General features: G+C 40.5%; 2 protein-coding genes across 6 annotated transcripts in view; one reads left to right on the top strand and one right to left on the bottom strand.

Moving 5' to 3' along the window:
- CERT1 (ceramide transporter 1) overlaps positions 1-12,142 on the top strand; it is an 80,991-nt gene extending 68,849 nt beyond the window's left edge. For 2 of the 5 annotated variants that reach the window (XM_080363105.1, XM_080363108.1), the window contains 7 exons: positions 3,178-3,273; positions 3,951-4,083; positions 4,200-4,270; positions 5,579-5,707; positions 6,413-6,542; positions 7,903-8,039; positions 9,209-12,142. In XM_080363105.1, the coding sequence (XP_080219231.1) occupies positions 3,178-3,273; positions 3,951-4,083; positions 4,200-4,270; positions 5,579-5,707; positions 6,413-6,542; positions 7,903-8,030 (687 nt within the window). In that variant the 3' untranslated portion in view covers positions 8,031-8,039; positions 9,209-12,142. Of the gene's footprint in view, positions 1-3,177; positions 3,274-3,950; positions 4,084-4,199; positions 4,271-5,578; positions 5,708-6,412; positions 6,543-7,902; positions 8,040-9,162 lie in introns of all 5 variants that reach the window. The other 3 variants (XR_013923551.1, XM_080363106.1, XM_080363107.1) reach the window with 3 other exon arrangements.
- A 2,837-nt stretch (positions 12,143-14,979) lies between these two features.
- On the bottom strand, positions 14,980-15,849 carry MED18 (mediator complex subunit 18; the record flags this gene model as incomplete). The annotated part of the gene is made up of 2 exons (XM_080361965.1): positions 15,723-15,849; positions 14,980-15,533 (listed from the first exon to the last, which is right to left on the bottom strand). Exons 1-2 carry the CDS (start codon positions 15,793-15,795, stop codon positions 14,980-14,982), a joined length of 627 nt encoding a protein of 208 aa, XP_080218091.1. The 5' UTR covers positions 15,796-15,849.
- Between the last annotated feature and the right edge of the window lie 4,112 nt (positions 15,850-19,961).

Genomic DNA, 19,961 nt, shown 5'->3' on the forward strand with positions numbered 1-19,961 from the left:
AGATAGGTGAGTTCATGTATTTGCTCTTTAGTCTCAAAAAAAGTCAGTCATACATGGCATTCATGACACTACTTTCCTCCTGCTGTGGTCCATATATGACTGTGAATATGCAGCATCCTTCTTTGATTTGTTATTTTGGAGTTTTTTGAAATTATTAATTAATGCTGCAAACAACCTGTTTTTTCAAAGAGAAGGAATGGATTTTCTCTTTATTAACTGAGCCTGGAGTTATACCACCTGCAGACCTTACTACCAGCTTTATGAGCAGGACCCAAAAACTGAAGGACTTAGTCACTGGACTGGAATCCCAGCAGCTGTCTTGACATTTTGCAGTCAGTTTATTTCTAAAATTCGAACTTAAGGCAAATCATATGCAGGTCATATTTTACAAAACTGGTAGGCTCATCTACTGCTACTCCAATAGTAAACTTAGTTTTCAAGTACATTTTCGTTTGGGAGGAGGAAGGGGGATGAAGTAATAGAAAGCAAATATGACTCCAAAGATAGGAACTTGTCGTCTGTCAGGTTGTAGGTATGTAGGCAGTTCAATATAAGGGAAATTCATAGTTTCTAAAATATGTAGGCATCCTCATTTTCACCTCATATATGCCTGTGATAATGTTTGTGCATTTATATGATAAACCTGAATATTAGAGCACTGGTGTGCACCATTTTAAAGCAAATCTGAGGTGGACCAGGTCCCTGTCACAATAACACAAATAAGGATAAGGATCAAACAGACTGAAATTGTTGCTCTTTTCGGTTGCTGTGTGGATTATATTACGTGGAAGTTAATACTGACTGCCTTTGAATGCAATATTAAATTAGCGGGCTTACAGCAGAAAGTATTTTCTTCTGAATTTATAGAAAACTAGTCTTCTGGCTCCCCAGATATTTTCCCCAGAACAATTTTTTGTCAGATGAAGCCAGTCCACCTGCTTTGTAGCTTCATTGCTACTGAGCGAGCAGGTGAAAGATGACTGAGAGAATGAAGAGAAAAGCAGCACACTTTTTGGTGGCAACGTGCTCTGGACCTTATTAATATATGAAATTGTCCTCTGTTCCCAAGCAGAAGATTTGGCTTTTGGAAAGGCAAGCTAATATCTTGATTCTGAATAAATGTGACTTGTTCCTGAACTTCATTGATATGAAGGGAATTTTGGTATCAGTAAAAGGTCAAGTACAAACTTGCAGCTTTGTTTTTAAGACTGAGAAGTATAAACATGTATTCTGATGGGAGCTGGTTCTTCAGTGTGCCCATACAAAGGCATTGATTTGTCTCTGCCAGTTGAGTGGGAGGCTGTGGGCATAATGCTGTGAATGTTTTGCAGATCACTTTCTTTTAAAGGACCATCAGATTTTAAAATAGATTGAGCTGTTCTGGGGGCCTTTAAAGTGAAGAACTTACCACTTAATAATGTTCAGGCCAATGCTGCATGGCATGCAGGTTGAAGACCATTCCTGTAGCCTGCCAGGACCCCAGAGGTAAAAGTGTGGCCTCCCCAGTGGCAAAGTGGCTGTGAATCTTGGCTCTGTGGCTCTGAAATAGGTGCAGGTTGATGGATTGTGACCAGAGCATTCATTATGTACAGTTTGGACAGGTAGCGTGCACAAGGCAGTTGTAGGCACTGCAGTTCGTTAGTGAGGCAAAAGAAACTCCTAGATTACACTTCTGTGGGTGCCTCCTTCTCTTCTCTTCTTTCCATGCTGTGCCCCTCATCCCTCTGCATTTAGCATAAAGCAAAAAGCAGCAAAACACCAAAGAAACATTTAAAAGCTAGCTGTGTCCTTAATAGTTTAGGAACTAGGGGAGAAGAAACATAGGGACCTGAAGGTGTTGCAGGTAAATGCTGGGAGCGTGGTGAGGATTCCTTTTTGAAATAAGTGTGACCTAGAGATAGTAAGTTGAATATTTGGCGCACAGTCTTACCTGGTTTGGATTGTACTGTCATTGTTTCACTGGGGGGGAAAAAAAAACCAACAACTATTCTTTAATTTTGCTTTCCACTTGTACTACTTGCTCAAATATAAGTTATTTTATATGCACACGAGGCTTCATATTTTTTTGTATGTTGTGAAAAAACATTTATGGGTTCAGGCTATTAATCCTGTGCATTTCTTAGGCTAATCTTTGGTCGATCAACTAACCTTTGCTTGTATTGCCTTTTCTTTTTTCTTTTTTTTTTTTTTTTTAATTAAAAAAAAAAAAGGTGTTCTGGTAATTCAGGAAAATAGTGTCAATCACATGGGCTTTTAGTAGGCATCTACCTTTTGGGTGGAAAGAAGTTATTAAAGTGTTTCCAGTACTTGTAAACATTACACATCAATAGTTACGTTATATTTTTGCTTCTTTTTTTATTTGAAGGAGAGTGGGATTTCAAAGGGGGTTAGGAGCTAAAGAAACATAAAAGAAACATAAGATTGTAGATTTCAAATACAACTCTGTTTCCTGTCCCAGCACCCATTTTCTTGCACATCACATGGAATTAAAAAAATGAGATGTTCACATAGCTTGATAAAAAATTATAAAACATTTGGCCTTTCAGAAAAGCATGCAGATGTTTAGCTAAATAATTTTTAAGTTAGTATTTTATAATAGTAGTGAATCTGTATCATCATTTTTTTTTAATGTAAGCATTTCTGTTCTTTTTTTTTCTAGCTGGCAACTGTGCAAAGATGCCAATGAAACAGAATAGGCATGCTTTGCTCTTGACTGTTTCCTTCATTGCTTTCCCAATATGACTTTTGATATACCTTTAGTTTTTTAGAGCTTGTCTGTCTTTGCCCCATCCCCCTCACCTTTGCTCAGCTTTTTAAATGGTCTTCAGTGAATATCTTACAGCGCATTGTAATTCTATTTAGAGATACCTGAAGTAAGTTCCTATATGCTGAAACAAATCTGTCTTAGGTAGAAATAGTTTTGACAGTTCGCAAGTGCAAAGAAAGGATAAAAGTACCCAGAAAGAATGAAGCTAGAAGTTGAATGAAGATTTTGGCTTTTGCTTCTGGAGGACAGAATTATCTGCTTGTTCTTAACCTGTAATAGAAAGCCACTGCCCAAATTTGGCTTCTGCACAGGATTTGAAGTATTGACTTGCAGCTTCCAGTACTGTAAAATCTCTGCCCAAGAAGATGAAAGGAATAAGTAAAAATATGTATTTTTTTTTTCTTTCCAAGGTGGAAGAGATGGTACAAAACCATATGACGTATTCCTTGCAAGACGTAGGAGGAGATGCCAATTGGCAGCTAGTGGTAGAAGAGGGAGAAATGAAGGTAATCTTTTGGGGTTTTGTTTATTTGATATAAAATGATATGCTATGAAGACAGATGCTTTCAGTGTGGTGGACTTGGCAGAGTTTGGTTCATGGTTGGACTCAATGATCGTAAGGGTCTTTTCCAGCCTCAGTGATGGTGTGGTTCTCTGGGAATACTGCCACTCAGCAAGTTATGCTGTTAAAACTTCTGAAAATAGCATTGTTTAAGTTAGGACTGGAGTGCATGAGAGCTGTGGCTTCTAATATACTGATTCGTACAAAATCCTGTGTAACTCTTGCAGTAGCTTTGTGTTTGTAGAATCCATTCTCATTCTCTCCTATTTGAAACTTGGTATCAAAATGATGTGTAAATTCAATGTATGAAAATGCTACAGAGTAGCAAGCTACTGTATCAGCTGCTTTACTGTGTTTGTATGAATCCTTGTGCATGGATCCTAGTGGTAAATAAAGTAGATTAATTGTTTTTTGAAGTAGATCTTCTTAAAATATTGGTATTTTAATGTGAACTGCTGTATAAGAATGTCTGCATTTTTAGTTGCCAGAGAACACTAATACGAGAAAGTTTTCGTGTGTTAAATGTTCTAGGTAAGTGTTTTTTAAAAAAACTGATGAAATTTTAAACAATTAAAGAGTTTTCACAATTTCTATTCTACATTTCTTTTTGTTGTGCTACAGGTATACAGAAGAGAGGTGGAAGAGAATGGAATAGTTTTAGATCCTTTGAAAGCGACCCATGCCGTTAAAGGCGTAACAGGGCATGAAGTTTGCCACTACTTCTGGAATGTTGACGTTCGTAATGACTGGGAAAGTAAGAAATTGGTTCTTAAGCTTTGCATGTTTATAAGCAAAGCTGTTGTTTATAACATTGACCTAATATTTCTGCTTGTTTACTGATGGATTTTTTTCTCTCCTTTCCTCTTTTAGCAACAATTGAAAATTTCCATGTTGTGGAAAACTTAGCTGATAATGCAATCATCATTTACCAGACACATAAGGTAATAAAACTGTAGCTGTATACGTATGTTACTGATACAGTCTGGGGCATATGTGTTCTAATGTTATTCTGTAATATTTCAACAGCTTAACAACTTAAGATACTGTTCAACAGTTTTCTCTATTAAACTGCAACTTTGTCAGTTCTTCAAACTTGTCTTGATAGCATAATGGGTTGTGCATGTGTCTGATAGAGCTTGTAATAACAAATGGGGACTGGTTTTAATCTCTAAATACACCACTGCCAGCAAGGTAAGAGCCATGTGAAGCAAACTGAAGCCATAAATGAACACTGACTAAGAAGAAGAAACATGTACCACTGTATTGCATCTTTTGTCGCAATAATGTAAGCTATTGTTGACCACAATTAGTTGACATACAGATTTGCATTATGAAGTGGTGTAATTGCTGGTACATTTGTTCTTGTAACTACTTTGTTTCCCTCCCCCAAGCCAGTTCTATTTTAAATATACTAAAATGTTCATTTGAATTAGAACCCAAAAAGTGTAACTTAAAGGTTCAAAAAAATGGGAATGAGATGTACAGATTAATCTTTTATCTTGCATGATTCCAAGTATTAGTATACACAAATATTAGACCAAATACTTGTCTTTGGTGTTTTTATGATTAAAACTTGTGTAACAGAGGACTTGCGATTTTGAGCGAGACAGTTGTGTAAAACTGTATGGTAGTGTGGTAAAAGCTAGACTTTTTTCCCCTATTGAGTGTCAGAAAAATGACTTTTGTATATTTTCTTATTTTATCAGACATTTTGCTTCTGAAACTTCCTCTTAGATAATATCAGTTTATCACATTGGTCTTACTGAAGTAGAAGCTTTTTGAAATAGCATTTGCTTTAAATATTTCTCCCACCCTCTCTCTCTCTCTCTCTCTCTCTGGAGACTTAAGTATCTGTAGACACATCTGTTAATACTGAACCACTAGTTCAGTTTGCAGCTTACAAGTATTAACTACAATGTAAACCTGAGGCTGAGTGTACAGGAGGAGAACTGCTGCTTCCTGTTTGCCTACTGAAAATATCACTGCAGCTTGACTTTCTGCATTTCAAAGTCCTTAAACTTTTGCCTTAAATTTTTAAAAATGAAGTGTAGCCATATAACCTGATACACATCTGTCTAGCAGCCATGTTCTGTTTCAGTTTTGAAAATGAAATTACTAACTTGAAGAAACTTTTACTTAAATAACATGACTGACCTGGTTTGCCTTACTTGTTTTTCTCCTTTATCTAAGGATAGTAAGTACTTAATTTGCAAAACTGGAAAAGTTTATATTCAGATGTTTCTCTGCAGAGGGTGTGGCCAGCTTCTCAAAGGGATGTGCTGTATTTATCTGCCATCAGAAAGATACCAGCCTTCAGTGAAAATGATCCTGAAACGTGGATTGTGTGCAATTTCTCTGTGGAACATGACAGTGCTCCTGTAAGCAGTGTTTTCATTCTATCAAGTTCTGCTTTTAAGATAACATGTTTCGGTTGTGTAGTAATGTGGGGGGGTTATGCAAAAATACAGTTTATGAAAACCAGGTGATATAATCACCTGATGAAGAGGTCCTGAGCCAAAAACTTTCTTGCCTTATCTCAACAGTTGGGAGATCTCAGGTGTTAAAGCAGAATGGAAGGAAAATTTGTGGAATTTTTGTATGGAATAAAATCAATAACTCTTCAGTTTTATCAGATATAGGAGTAGGCTTGTATAATTGTAGATATTTAATCTGTTAAACCTCCATCTTACACAGTTCTGCCTTGATTCTGGCAGATAGTAGCAATTATTGTTTTCTTTGGAGTATTTATCTGCTCATTGCTATGCCATAGTGTGCTTACAAGGGAGTAGTTATTAACTGATATATGTAAATGCTGATACATTATTCTTTAAATATTTCTTTACTCATTTGTCACAATAATTGAAGTAATTCACTTGTAATATGTATTAAGCAAGAGAAACCTGGGATTCGGGCATTTTAGTTTTATGCTTTCCCTGTTCACATTCATTTTACATACTGCTGGAATACTAACCCTCAAAAACACATTTTCTGGAATGTCTTGTAGTAAATGAAAATGCTGGCAGTCAAGTATGCTGAAAAAAAAAATTTACTTTGAGTCTTACAAATGTTTCATTTCTTGGCAGCTAAACAATCGCTGTGTCCGTGCCAAAATAAATATTGCTATGATTTGTCAGACATTAGTAAGCCCACCAGAGGGGAACAAGGAAATAAGCAGGGACAACATCCTATGCAAGATTACATATGTAGCTAATGGTAAGTCTAAAATTTTTCAGTATCATATTCATGATATATGCTAATTCTGGGGAGCTGAAGACTGGCAAAAAAAAGCTTCATGCAGTTTTCTGTTAAATTTATATATAGCATCACACTTGTGGTCTGTGTGTTCAAAAAGACTTGAATTAATGTGGTACAGGAATCAGTGGGATCATTCATTGCGTGGCTTTCTGGGAGCAGTTAATGGAAGTGGTATGTAGCTCAGTCTGAAGTACAGAACATTGGGGTGCAGGAGGGAGTGCAGAAGGAATGTCTGCCACTGGCATGACAGCATAGGTTTTCATTTCAGTAATATTATGGGTTTTTTTCATATATTGCTGTAATTTTTTTTCCAGAGTCATCTTGTTAGGCTGAAAAGCTCCTGATAGTGAAGATACAGTTCTTACTCTCAGTGTTAAGGAGGGGTGAATAAATTTTGTGTGGAGATGTTTGCAAGCTGTATAATCTAGTCTCATAATTTTTTAAATTTATTTTTTAACTGGTAGAATTCTTCACATTGACTGAAAAGTTACCAAAACCAAACTGTATTGTTACTGTACCCAGTGTTTAGCACTGTATTGTAGTATTTGAGCTACATACTTATTAGCTGCAATTACAAAACTCTTCTGGAGTAGCTCACTTGCATATTACTTTTAACCAACAATTACATGCCTTACTGAAGAGTCAAAAGTCTGAAAAATTGGTACACCAAATCTGTACCGTATAGAGGTGATGTAATTTATATTATATCTTGTACAAATAATACTATATGGTCTTAAACTCTAGGGTAAGCTGCTTTCTTTCCTTTTTAGAAGTTTCCTAATTACTTAAAATACATTGTCATTGATAAATTCTGAACTATGATTATATGGGAAGTGGCAGCTTTTTCAGCAAAATACTTGCCTTGTAAATTGAAGCATCTTTTACAATCAGTTCTAATTTTGTTTAAAGTCCTTTAAAAATAATTTGTAAGACCTTGTCTGTGTAGCAATTCTTTAGACAAATGCAGAAGTTACTGAAAAGTTAAGACTGACTTCTGTTTTATTTGAAATAATAAGTAACTCAAGTCTCCGTTTGTTGGAAGTCCTTAGAGAATATAATCTCCCATTTGAGCATTACCCAAAGACTCACAAAACGTCATGTTCAACGTTTTCTTAATAGTGGCGTCACAGAACTGGACTGAATGTGAGAGTACAAAGTGCTACACTGCAAGGTGTAAGGACATTAAAAAAAAATCTATTATTATTATTCTTTCCCATTACTTCAGAAAGAGTTGCAGGGCTAATGAACTTAAATTTTATTTTCTAGATTTTTGTAGATGTGCTTGTATTTCAATGTATTTCTTCCTGTCTGCTTCTAGTGAACCCAGGAGGATGGGCGCCGGCATCAGTGTTACGGGCAGTGGCAAAACGAGAATATCCAAAATTCTTGAAGCGTTTCACATCATATGTGCAAGAGAAAACAGCAGGAAAGCCTATTTTATTCTAGTACTAGCAGGTATACATTCATTTTTTTGTTGTTCTTGATTCATTGTTGTGAATTTAAGGCCAAACAGAAGTATTCAGTCTAGAAATGTCTTACGATTAGCATTAATTCAATGCTTAGTTTTAATACATGTATGCAATATAGTTTTAAAACATTAATGTAATTTGTGTGTATTATTAGCATGACAAGTAAAGTCAGCACAAGTTACCAAGTGTTAGTTTTTGTAGACTTTCACTAGTTTATCTTGCAGTTTTTTGCATACATGTCTGATTTATGTAGAAGTATGAAATTATTAAGTATTTTTTTTCTCAGCTGTCACAGGCATTTTATACTTGCTCTAAGAAGAATACATACTGAAGTTTCTGTAGAGCTTCATGAGCTTTTAGTATCTTAAATTCTACTTATAAGTCCATATTTAATAGAATATTTTGAAGCTCAAAGTATTGTTTTATATTGGGAAAACATTTTTTGTCTAGAATTTTTATTAATGGAACTTTTCTGACAGACCAATGTCTATTACTGGAGTATTTAAAAGGCTGTGACTTGATTTATTAGCCCTTCTGATGAGCCTAAGAAAGAAAAGGGACTTAGAGATGTTTTCTGAAATCAGTATATTTATTTTAATGGTATAGATCATTGTGCTAATCTAAAAGAATTGAAACATTTAAATTCTCATATGATGTAGAAGAGGATTTCTTGATCACTCTTGGCCTATCTAAATCTGTCAGAACATAATCCTTAGTGCTAAGAAAGGCTTACCTTAATTTTTGTTAATGTAGACTGTTACTGTATACTTTGTTATATATAACTGTAGTGTCAAACTATCAAATGCCCTTTGGTAGTTCTGATATTACAGCATGATCTGAAAATGAGTTTTCATCACTTTTTCAGTGCATAACATAGGCTACCTCTATCTTTGGGTTCTATTTATTATGTCAGACACCAAAAGTCTTAGGTGTTTGATCCATCTGTAACAGGTAGCCCTGTAATGATTCACTTTTTTAATTGTATATTGTTAGAGAACTAGTGTAGGTGAACCATTAAAGCAAGGCTGTCATGAGCCAACAGTTCAAATGTGATCATAGCAATGCTGATACTATTTAAGGTGTTTAACAAGTTTTTCTTTTCGCATTAGTGATCAGCCTTTTCAGTGCTGTATTTCTGTCTTCGCTTACCTGCAGCAATTAGAACAAGACTGGGTGAGCATTCCATGTTGGAGAAGTGACCACGCATAGAACACTCCATGCTGGAACGAAGGATCTACAGTCTTTTTATGGCCCAAGTTCTAGGCTTTGTATACTGAAGTGAAGAAGTGTTGCAACACCATGAGGCTGAGTATTTAACACTAGCTCTCTCATGCTAACTTTTCTTGCCGAATCAGTGTGTAATTATAAATACATGTATTGATAACATGTATATGGCTCTATTTTTATTTGCTTGCTTTAGAAGAGGAAGAATGCATACAACTTTGAATCACCAACATGGGTTTCTGCTTTAATTTTAAACAAGTTGCAGAATTTCACTGTCAACCTACCTAAGATACTCACACAGTTTTTGTGCATGTGTGAAAAGCACAAAAGACAAATGCACATATAGCATACTGTATGTGCTTTATATGCACAAAAATCTACGTGGTATTTTGAGTGGGGAGAGAGAGGACTTCAGTAAAGCCTAAGTGACTTACTGGTAGGTTTTGTTTGGCTTTGTATAATCATAGTTCATTGCTGCTGGTTTCTATAATGAATCATCTTGTTACATAAAATGTCAGTTAATGACTGAGGGCTGTCAATATCCTTATGACTTTGCCTTTTCTATTGTCTTACTCTTATGACGATCTTTAGTTCTGAAGGAGTAAGAGTGTGAAAAGCTTTATTTTTTTTTCCAGATATCTTTATATTTCTATTGTATTTTTTAGTTATGTAATATGTGCTACAGAATTTTCGTTATTAAACATGATCCAGAAATATATAAGAAGATTCTGTATGAGAGGGCAAGAGACTAACTGAAAGCTAGAAGTCATCTGTCCATGCTGTATGCGGACTGCTTTCTTGCATGATATCCAAGGCTTTCCTGAAGCTGTGAGAAGGTACACTATAATATATATATTGAAGTAATTTGAACTATGTCAGACAACATTCCCAGTCTAGAATGAGGATGAGTACATTATTTTCAGATCCTGCATGTGTTTTCCTCATCTCAGTAAAGCCATGCTATGAGGTTCATGTAGAAAATTATTTGCCTCTTGATCAAAAACCCATCAGAGCTGTAAGGACGCGTAGTTCTTACTGGAAAGTTCCCTTTGGTTGCTGTGAGAATTTGAATGTCAGGTATCTGCCTGCCTTTGATTCTGGAGATGCTCATTAGAAGAGGACTGTGGCAGACTGGTACTGACTTTGAGGTCTCTTATCTGTGTCACATAGTTGGAAACTCTTGAGAGACTGCTCGGTGTTTAACTAACCTGTGTATCTCAAGAAAAAAAGTTTTGATATATTTTTTTCAAAAGAAAGCTGAAAGTCTTATTTGATAGAGTATGGTTGGTGCCTGAGAATAAATATAATATAGTAACTTAATGAAGATTTGGTAGATGATTAAATGTGATGATCTGCACAGTGTTAAAAAACTTGATCTATTCATCTTCTCCATACAGGTGAAATCATACATTACACATGATTACACATGCATGCGGATTCTATGCTCCATAACTCTTCCCATTTTATTTGCCTTTCTCTAATGGTGTGCATGGAATATGCCTTATTACAGAGTTATTCTGTTAATTTGAATATGTAGAGAAGTGCCTATATGGTAATGCTAGTAAGGCAAATAAGATGAAAATTTGTACACGTTTACTATATCACCAGTGAGCATTTTATATAGCGATGTTAAAAAAATCTTATACCTCAGATGTGCTTCATCTTTTTACAATCAACCAATCAATGGTTCATTCCACCATAGCCACTGATGGGAACTTTAAAAAAAATCAAAAATACAAAGAGAACTCCTTATTTTCTGTTTCTGGTCAATTGTTGGAACATAAGCAAGTTTATTAATTTAATTGGATAGCTTTATTTTGCAAAGGTATGGAAAGTTTACAAAGCAGTATATAAACTTATATCATTAGTTGCATTTGCACTAAATGTGATGTACTTTTGCGATTTATTCTGTAAATAAAATTACACTACAGATACTATTTGTAAAAAATACGTTTTGCTTTTAAAGGCACTGGTACTTCACTACAGCTAGCCCTGCCCAGTCAGTTGTAAGAGGCTTCTTGAGGAGCTGCAAGATTGAGAAATCTATATTAATTGACCTCTTTAAAAACAAATGGAAAAAAGGCAGTTCTGTGTAGACCTCTCCTCTGAGATTGTCCATGTGCAAGTAGCCATTAGATCCTTGCTTCTGGAAGGGATCTTGCTTCTATAAAATTTGCTGTGTCTGTTGAGCCCATCCCTCTTTTCAGTCACTGCCACATATCTGTGTGCCCTGAGTTCCCTTTTTCCTGTTAATGGATCGGTAATGTTTATACAGCTGTGGTGGTCTTCGCAGAAGCAGCTTGTGACTCTAGAATGGATGTTTTTATGAGCTGAACCAATTTGAAGGGATGAGAATGCAGCAATCTTCTCTGTTGGATATTGTTCTCTGAATATCTGTGTCTGTTTGGAGAATTTGGACATTGCTAAACTAGATCTGAAGGAAATTACTCTATAGAACTTGTCTTTCTTGGGGATAAGGATGGTCATTGTTTTCCTATCTGAGAACTTGAACATCTTATTTTGACAAATTTATGAGTGAAAAATGTGATGCACTTTGGAAAAAAAAATAAAATAAAATAAAAAAATTACCTTTTATTTACTTGGGCTGAGCTGGCTTATCTGAAGTTGTGCAGATTCTCTTTGATCAGATTGCCCACCTGTATTTTTGTCAAGTTGTACAGATAATGCTGTATTTGAATTGCCACTGTTCATCTACAGACTTAAAACATGAATCATATTTTTTGAGTACCTTGAGTGTGTAGAGTGTAACTGTTTGTTCTATAATAGCTTTATGATCCTAATGATAAGTTTTAAAAATTAAAAGAAGTTGGCTCTTCCATGTTACAATCACAAATTTAAAACCAGTATTTAAAAGTGAAAAGTATTAAAAATTATGGAAAAAAAAAAAATCCTGGTTTGTGGTTATTTTTAACTTTCAGTGCTTTGGAGAAACTTATTTAGAACACATTTTACCCTATAACCAACTTTTAGATCATGGATAAAGTTATATATAATATTATAATATATGGAAAACATTTAACAGGAAAGCAGTTTCCTTGTATTACAGAGATGAAAACTTGAATGCCAAATTAGTTTATACATCAAAAAGCTCATTTTGTGCTAGCGTGTCAGAGGGGTGTTAAAAGATGTTCCCATACAGTATACTCTTAATATAGAGCACTTCCAAATTATTTCAGTTCTTGTCTTCAGTTGCACAGAACTAACATGTTTCCATGGGAAGAATATAGAGATCCAGGACTGAGGAGTGCCAGAGGATAAAACTTGTGGCTTTTTCTAAAGTACGAAGAACTTGTAAGAACAGAGATGAGCTTTCTTAATAGCAGAAGTAGCTGGTGCCTAATGGATCAATAACAATCCTGCCTTTATTTGCTATGGAGGGATTTATACTTTAGATATATGCTAATCAGTAAAGTTGTAGAAACGTTACAAGAGTGCAAGACTGGAGGAACAATGTGAAATAATGGAAGGCATTACTTGCACAGAAATAAAACTCACCTTGAGCTCTGCTGCATCAGGCCTTGGGTAATATATTGCAACAAAGTCCTGAGGTAAGCCCTGCCCTTGTAAAATGCAGCTGTTTTAGCTGGCAAAAACAAATTCCCCCCAAAATAATAAAGCAGTCGCATTCTTGATTCAGTAAGTTATGTTTTCAATTTTTAAAATAATGTAATTCTCAGTAAGAGGAGGTTGAGCTTTTCTGCAGCTGTCTGTGTAACAACAATGTAATTTGACCCTAGATACAATCAATGATATTTAGTTATGCCACGGAATTTACCAGTGTGTATTACTAATAGTATTGGTATAGTCTTTAGTCTCCAGCTATAAAAGCTAAGTTTTATAGGATGAGAAAGTGTATTTCGTTAGATAAAAGGGATATACTCTTTGAGCATTAAGTGCCTGAAAGGGTGCAGTTTTTCAGCTGTAACTATTGATGCAGTAAGCTTTTTTCTCTGCACGTCTGCCCCTTCTATACATAGACTACAGCTAGAATTAGGAAAGCCGGTAATGTGGATTGGTGCAGTTTTTAGGATTTAAACTAATTCTCCTTAAAAAGAACTATTTAAGATTAAATAATTTTTATTTTTGAGAACTTAGCCCAAGCAATAGTCAGACTATCATCTAAAGTATAAAAACTTCATTTAGGAACCTTCCATCCAGTCTCTTTTTGCTTGAGCTGGTCTGCCTGAAATTCCATGTGGATTTTCCTCTCTACCATCATTACATTAATATCAATGCTCTGCAATTTCTTTGCCCCTCTAATTATAAAGAGACTTAGAAGGTAAATTACCAAGTGAGATCCTTTCAGATGCAGTGGGAAAGACCTGCGTACTTATAAGTACCTACCTTTTGAATATCTGGCATACAGTGTTCAACTGTTCTGACCCACCGGACTTCTTTCAAAAATTCTGTGTCAAAAGAGAAAAGCCATGGATCATGGAAGCCTGTGGCAAGCGATTCCTAAGCAGTGTCACAGCGGCAGGATATGACACAGCCCTGCGGATTCCCACCTGTCAGGGTGGGACTGCAGTGAATCACAGAGCAACCAGCAAGTTTGGGATTTGGGGGAGTCCCCTTGCACCCTGGGGAGTTATGCCCTGAAATGGTATAAGAAATCCAGATAGTGTGATGATGAAGGCGAGTTGTGCCCGAATATAAACAAAAGAATTGTAGGTGTGTCTGTACCCTCCAAGAAATATTTCTGGTGTAGGTAATGAGCAGTCACGTAGGGGATCGCGTTGCTTCTGCCCTGTTGAGAATCACTGCTGTGTTCAGCATAATGGCATTCTCCAGCCGATGCTTAAATTCGCAGTTGTCCCCATGTCATGTACATAGAGCCTGCATCCGTGGAACACGCTGCACCCAGTTGCCATGGCTTCTCTCACCCAAGCTCCAGTGTTGAAAATACACCTGTTAAAAGGCTAATTTTGAAGATTCTTGTGGGAGTGGTCTTTGCTTTTAGTTGTTAGAGAGTTATGTGGTGCTAAGGGGTTTCTCATTAATGAAGACTGCCATCCCCAACTTCAGTGAAAAAGACAGCATTAAAAGGTTTGCAAACCTCTCGCAGTTGTAATACTGCTGAATTGTTTTCCAGTTCTAACTTTGGTTGTATCAGAAACAGTTTCTCTGTAAAGTATCCTGTGTTCTAACTGTTCCTGTTAGATACGCTATTACTTTACTATTCTACTGTAAATAGGTATACACTTGCTCTTCTGTATGGTGTAGTTCCTGGGTTTACGCTTGTGTTAAACACCTCCTGCATTAAAGGGTATTAACTTCATGTATTACTTAAATAGAATAACTAGGTAGGATGCATGAATGGTGCTCAAAAACAAAAAAACCACAAGGAAACAGCACCGGGATGTCGATATGCAGAGCAATGAATTCCAGTCAGTCTGACCGTTTGGGATTGTTAGGCAATATGCTTTCTAACAGGTATCTTCCCAACACAAGAATGAAAACTACCAATATTGGCATTTATAGATGTTTTGAATGGCATTAATTTCAAGTGTCCACTTTGATTCACATGTACAAGGAATAAACAGTAACTGCAAATGACAAAACTGATATGTAGTCCTTTATTCCCCTCTCCCTGTTTTATTTGCCCCCCAAAAGCTTTTTAGAAATATACTCTTTTCAGGAACACTTATCAAAAGCAATGCCATAACCGCCCAGCTTTTCCATCACATTAGCCTTTTGGGGTCAATCTTCTCCAGGTGCACCAGAGGCTTGAGTTGCTCAGCAAAGTTCCTCATGTCATCAGAGACGACATCCTGTCCCGCTGGCGCTACCACATTGAGCTCCACCAGGTAGGAGAGGGAGAGCGGCTCAATGCTCTCCGTGTTTCCCGGCATGAGGATGCGGAAGATCTTGTACACCACGATCTTCATGATGCCCTTGCGGAACACGTGCCCCTTGGCCACGAACTCGTGGTCCATGCGGAAGCCCATCTCCACCAGGAAGTCCGTCAGGTTGTCCGAAGTAGCGATGTCCACGCAGTTGCGCACCAGCGCGTGCCGGTTCTTGTCGCCGATCTCCGGCTGCCCCAGGTAGCGCAGGTGCCAGGGCATGCCGCCCTTGTCCATGGAGCGCCGCGCCCGCAGCACGAACGGGCTGGCCTGCTGCCCCTTCAGCAGGAACACCATCTCGTGGTCCAGGAACGTCTCGGGCTCCATGTTGTCGCACAGCCCGCGCAGCCGGTGCAGCAGGCTCTCCAGGCTCTGGTCCAAAACGCTTCCTGGGGCGGGCGGAGACGGAGCCGCGGTCACCCCCTCCCGCCCGCCCCGCTCCCCGCAGCGCGGCCCCTGCCCGCCCCCGCTCAGCCCCGGGCCCGAGGCGGCAGCGGCCGGGCGGGCGGCACGCAGGCCCGCCGGGCGCTCTCCGAGGCGGCGGGAGCGAGCTGCCCGCCGGCGCGGCCGCCGCTTACCTTGCAGCAGGTACTCCATCATGTTGATGGTGCCGCCCGTGACGGGCATCATGGTGACGGGGGGCGCCTCCATGGTGCGGGCCGGGCCGCGGGGCCGAGCGCGGGCGGCGGCGGCAGCTGCAGAGGGAGCGGCAGCGGCGGCGAGAGCGGCGGCGGCGGCGGCGGCGGCGGGGCGGCCCGGGCAGCAGCGCCACCTCGCGGCCCGGCGGTGCCGCACCGGCTCTGCCCGCTGAGGTGCGGGGGACCCGGGGTCGGGGCCCGGCGGCGCCGGGGGCGGCTCGGTGGGGCCGGGGGGGCTGCAGTCAGCAGGGCCGCCCCGGCTGGAGGCAGCGGGAGACGGACGGACGGGAGCGGCCGTGTGGGGCACCGCTGCTTCGGCCGAGCTGCGGCAGCTCCCGCAGCGCCCCGGACCCCCTTCAGGCTTCCCGCGGCTGTGAAGGGTCTACGGGTAAAATCGTATGTAAAGTCTTCGCCAGAACCGTCGCGGTTCGTGTCTTGCTGCCCGGTGCGTGTCGCTGGGGTCCCAGTGTCCCGGGGGCTCTCGGGCACCGCGGTGACATCGTTACCGCGGCGCCCAGCGGCGGGAACGCGGCGGCCGGGCTGCGCTGCGCGCCGCGGGTTCGCGCCCCGCTCCGCACAGCTGGAGAGGCCTCTGTTTCCAAAAAGCAGCAGAAATTCCCAGCGTGTGTCAGTTAAACCCGGTTCTGCAGATCCGAAACCCAGAGTTTTAAATTTGACTCTTTCCTGAGCAGTTTTCACAGGCAGCCTTCACGTCGCACGGAAAGCAAACCGTCCGCCTCTCCTTGGCCCGTGTCTCCACGCCGCGGTGGGGCTTCCCGCTTCCCCCAGGTGAATTATATCCATGTCAGCACAAGACGAGCGCCCGTACCTGAGAACTGACACAAACACGGCAGAAATTTGGTCTCAGCCCTGGCAGACGGGGACAAGTCTAGACACCAGCGGTGCCGCCGGACTGGGGTGACCTGGGGGCACAGAGCAACCCGGGGGGACCCGGCTGCTGCTGGAGCTGCACCCCATGTGTGCCGCGGTGCAGCGTGTTGTGTGCGCTGCCCTGGTCGTATCACAGTATCACAGTATGTTTGGGATTGGAAGGGACCTCAAAAGATCATCTAGTCCAATCCCCCTGCTGGAGCAGGAACGCCTGGGTGAGGTTGCACAGAAACATGTCCAGGTGGGTTTTGAATGTCTCCAGAGAAGGAGACTCCACAACCCCCCTGGGCAGCCTGTTCCAGTGCTGTCGTGAGCAACAGGCCTGTGTTGAAATGCAGGAAGAGCCAACAAAAGGTCTGGGTGGTGGTTTAAAAGCTTTCTTACTCTTGTAAGAGCAAAAAACTGGTTTTCTCTGGTATACAGATCAGCTTTAGTTAACGTGGTCATAGTGTAGTTAGAACCACAGGACAAAGTAATATATGTTGAGAAAGATAGCTAGGAAAAGTAAAAGTGAGTGGAAAATTCCCTTTAGTGTTTCGCAGTGTGAAAAATGCAGTTGTGATTCGTGCTAAGATGTTTAATGTTTACAGGTATAACCAAATGAGGCACGGACTCTGAACTTGGAGAAGGGAAAGGTGGTTAAGTTCTATGTAAAAAGTTATGAAACTTGTTTAGGAAGTTATATTGATAGAGGGAACTAACATTTTAAGGGTTAAGCAACTAACCTCTAGTTGCAGGCCAGTATCTAGTGGAGTGCCTCAGGGGTCAGTACTGGGACCAGTATTATTCAATATATTCATTAACGATTTAGACGAGGGAATAGAGTGTACTATCAGCAAGTTTGCTGATGACACCAAGCTGGGAGGAGTGGCTGACACGCCAGAAGGCTGTGCTGCCATCCAGAGACCTGGACAGGCTGGAGAGTTGGGTGGGGAATAACCTGATGAAATTTAACACGGGAAAGTGTAGAGTCCTGCATCTGGGCAGCAACAACCCCAGGTTCCAGTATAGGTTGGGAAATTACATATTAGAGAGCAGTGTAGGGGAAAGGGACCTGGGGGTCCTGGTGGACAGCAGGATGACCATGAGCCAGCACTGTGCCCTTGTGGCCAGGAAGGCCAATGGCATCCTGGGGTGTATTAGAAGGGGGTGGTTAGTAGATCGAGAGAGGTTCTCCTTCCCCTCTACTCTGCCCTGGGGAGACCCCATCTGGAATATTGTGTCCAGTTCTGGGCCTCTCAGTTCCAGAAGGACAGGGAACTGCTGGAGAGGGTCCAGTGCAGGGCAACAAAGATGATGAAGGGAGTGGAGCATCTCCCTTATGAGGAAAGGCTGAGGGAGCTGGGTCTCTTTAGTTTGGAGAAGAGGAGACTGAGGGGTGACCTTATTAATGTTTATAAATATATAAAAGGTGAGTGTCATGAGAATGGAGCCAGGCTCTTCTCGTTGGCAAACAATGATAGGACAAGGGGTAATGGGATCAAGCTGGAACACAAGAGGTTCCACTTAAATTTGAGAAAAAACTTCTTCTCAGTGAGGGTGACAGACACTGGAACAGGCTGCCCAGGGAGGTTGTGGAGTCTCCTTCTCTGGAGACATTCAAAACCCATCTGGACATGTTCCTGTGCGACCTCATCTGGGTGTTCCTGCTCCAGCAGGGGGATTGGACTGGATGATCTTTTGAGGTCCCTTCCAATCCCAAACATACTGTGATACTGTGATATAATAAGGGCCTACTAACAAGCTAACATTTTAAACCACATTATTAATATCTAGTTTAGAGCTGTATGTAACTAATTGTGCTAAAAAAAGCAGGACTTCACTAAATGCCGAGATAAGAAGTTTTACAGCACCAGCTGCAACCTGGAGGATACAAGATAGCCAAGATTTACAGCAAAAAGGGGGCGCCAGTCTGGTTGCAGTCGGTTTGGTAGCTTGGGTTCCAGCCAGTTCCTCCTAATGAGCCAAAGGTAAAAAGTCCACTGTGATGAAGCTGAAGGAGCCTTCATCCAAAGATCCCTAAAGACCCTTCCTCAAATTCACCAAGTGACACTGCGCAGGCGCAACAGGGGAGGGTCAAGGAGGGGAATATGTAAATGGTTACCTGAGACTCATTTTAATAAAAAGCAGGAAAGGTCATGAATATGTATAGGTGTTCCTGGGGTCATTATGAATATGTAATAACATACTGTATTTAAGCACACTTCTTATTGTTAAAAGTGTGTGTGTTGGGCGGAGCGAATCGCCTGCACACCCAGCGCTGTTTTGCTTATGCTCTAATGAACCTGTGTTTAAGGAATACAAGGAATTGGATTAAGTGTTGTTTATCCATAGAAAAAAACGTAAGTTATTTATTTCAACAGGGGATGGTTCACTTCTCTGTGTGGTGATACAGATTCTCTCTTCTGCCTAGCTAAAGTGCATGGTAGCATTACTATAAATGCCTAAAAGAAACCCCTAGGAGTATGTCTACTTTTCTGTTTTGAAAGGCAGGTTATTTTAAATTCCCCAGTTGCAGCTACCTCAAGCAGTTCTGCCCTGCAGTCCGAGGAGCTATGCAGCAGTGCAACCTGGAAAACAAACTACCCCAAACCAGGCAATCCCCCGTAGGACTGGACAAGATAGATGAGCAAAAGGGACTCCACCCCCCCTCAGACATCTCCAAACCCCCTCACTAGTCCTGGGAAACACAGCGGTGACCCAGTCCTGCAGCTACCGGGCTGCTTGTTGCCTTGGAGGCTCTGCAGTGCACTTTCACATTCAGTATATAATGGGAGTTGGCTTTTCTGGATTGTTAGTTTTGTGAGTTTGTGTTTTCTGCTTCATTTAATTCTAGCCAGGGGTCCCGTTCCCTTGGGAGTCTGGTGTCAGTTCGGCCTTTCGCTGTTCTGCCGTTTTGCAGTTGGCCTTTGGCCCTTTCTGTCTCTTCTCTCTCTCACTGCAATCAGCTCTTGGGGACCAGGGTGCTCTCCTCTCCAGGACTGGCTGCTCGGCATGACTGGAGTTTCATGAGGGATTGCACTGAGTAGCTGTTGTTGTTATTATTATTTTATTTTTATTTTTTATTATTATTTTTATTATATTGTCTTATTAAACTGTTGTTATCTCAACCCATTAATTTCTCCTTTCCCTCCCAGTTTTCTCCCCGTTCTCACTCAGTCGGGGGGATGTGAGCGAGCAGCTATCACGGTCTTTTAGTTTGTAGCTGGGTTTAAAGCACAACAGCCTGATAGGCCCGCCCATCTTTTTCACTCATGAATCACTTTTTGAGAGCCAATATTCCAAAAG

The sequence above is a fragment of the Nesoenas mayeri genome, assembly GCF_963082525.1.
Source record: "Nesoenas mayeri genome assembly, chromosome: Z".
Lineage (NCBI taxonomy): Eukaryota > Metazoa > Chordata > Aves > Columbiformes > Columbidae > Nesoenas > Nesoenas mayeri.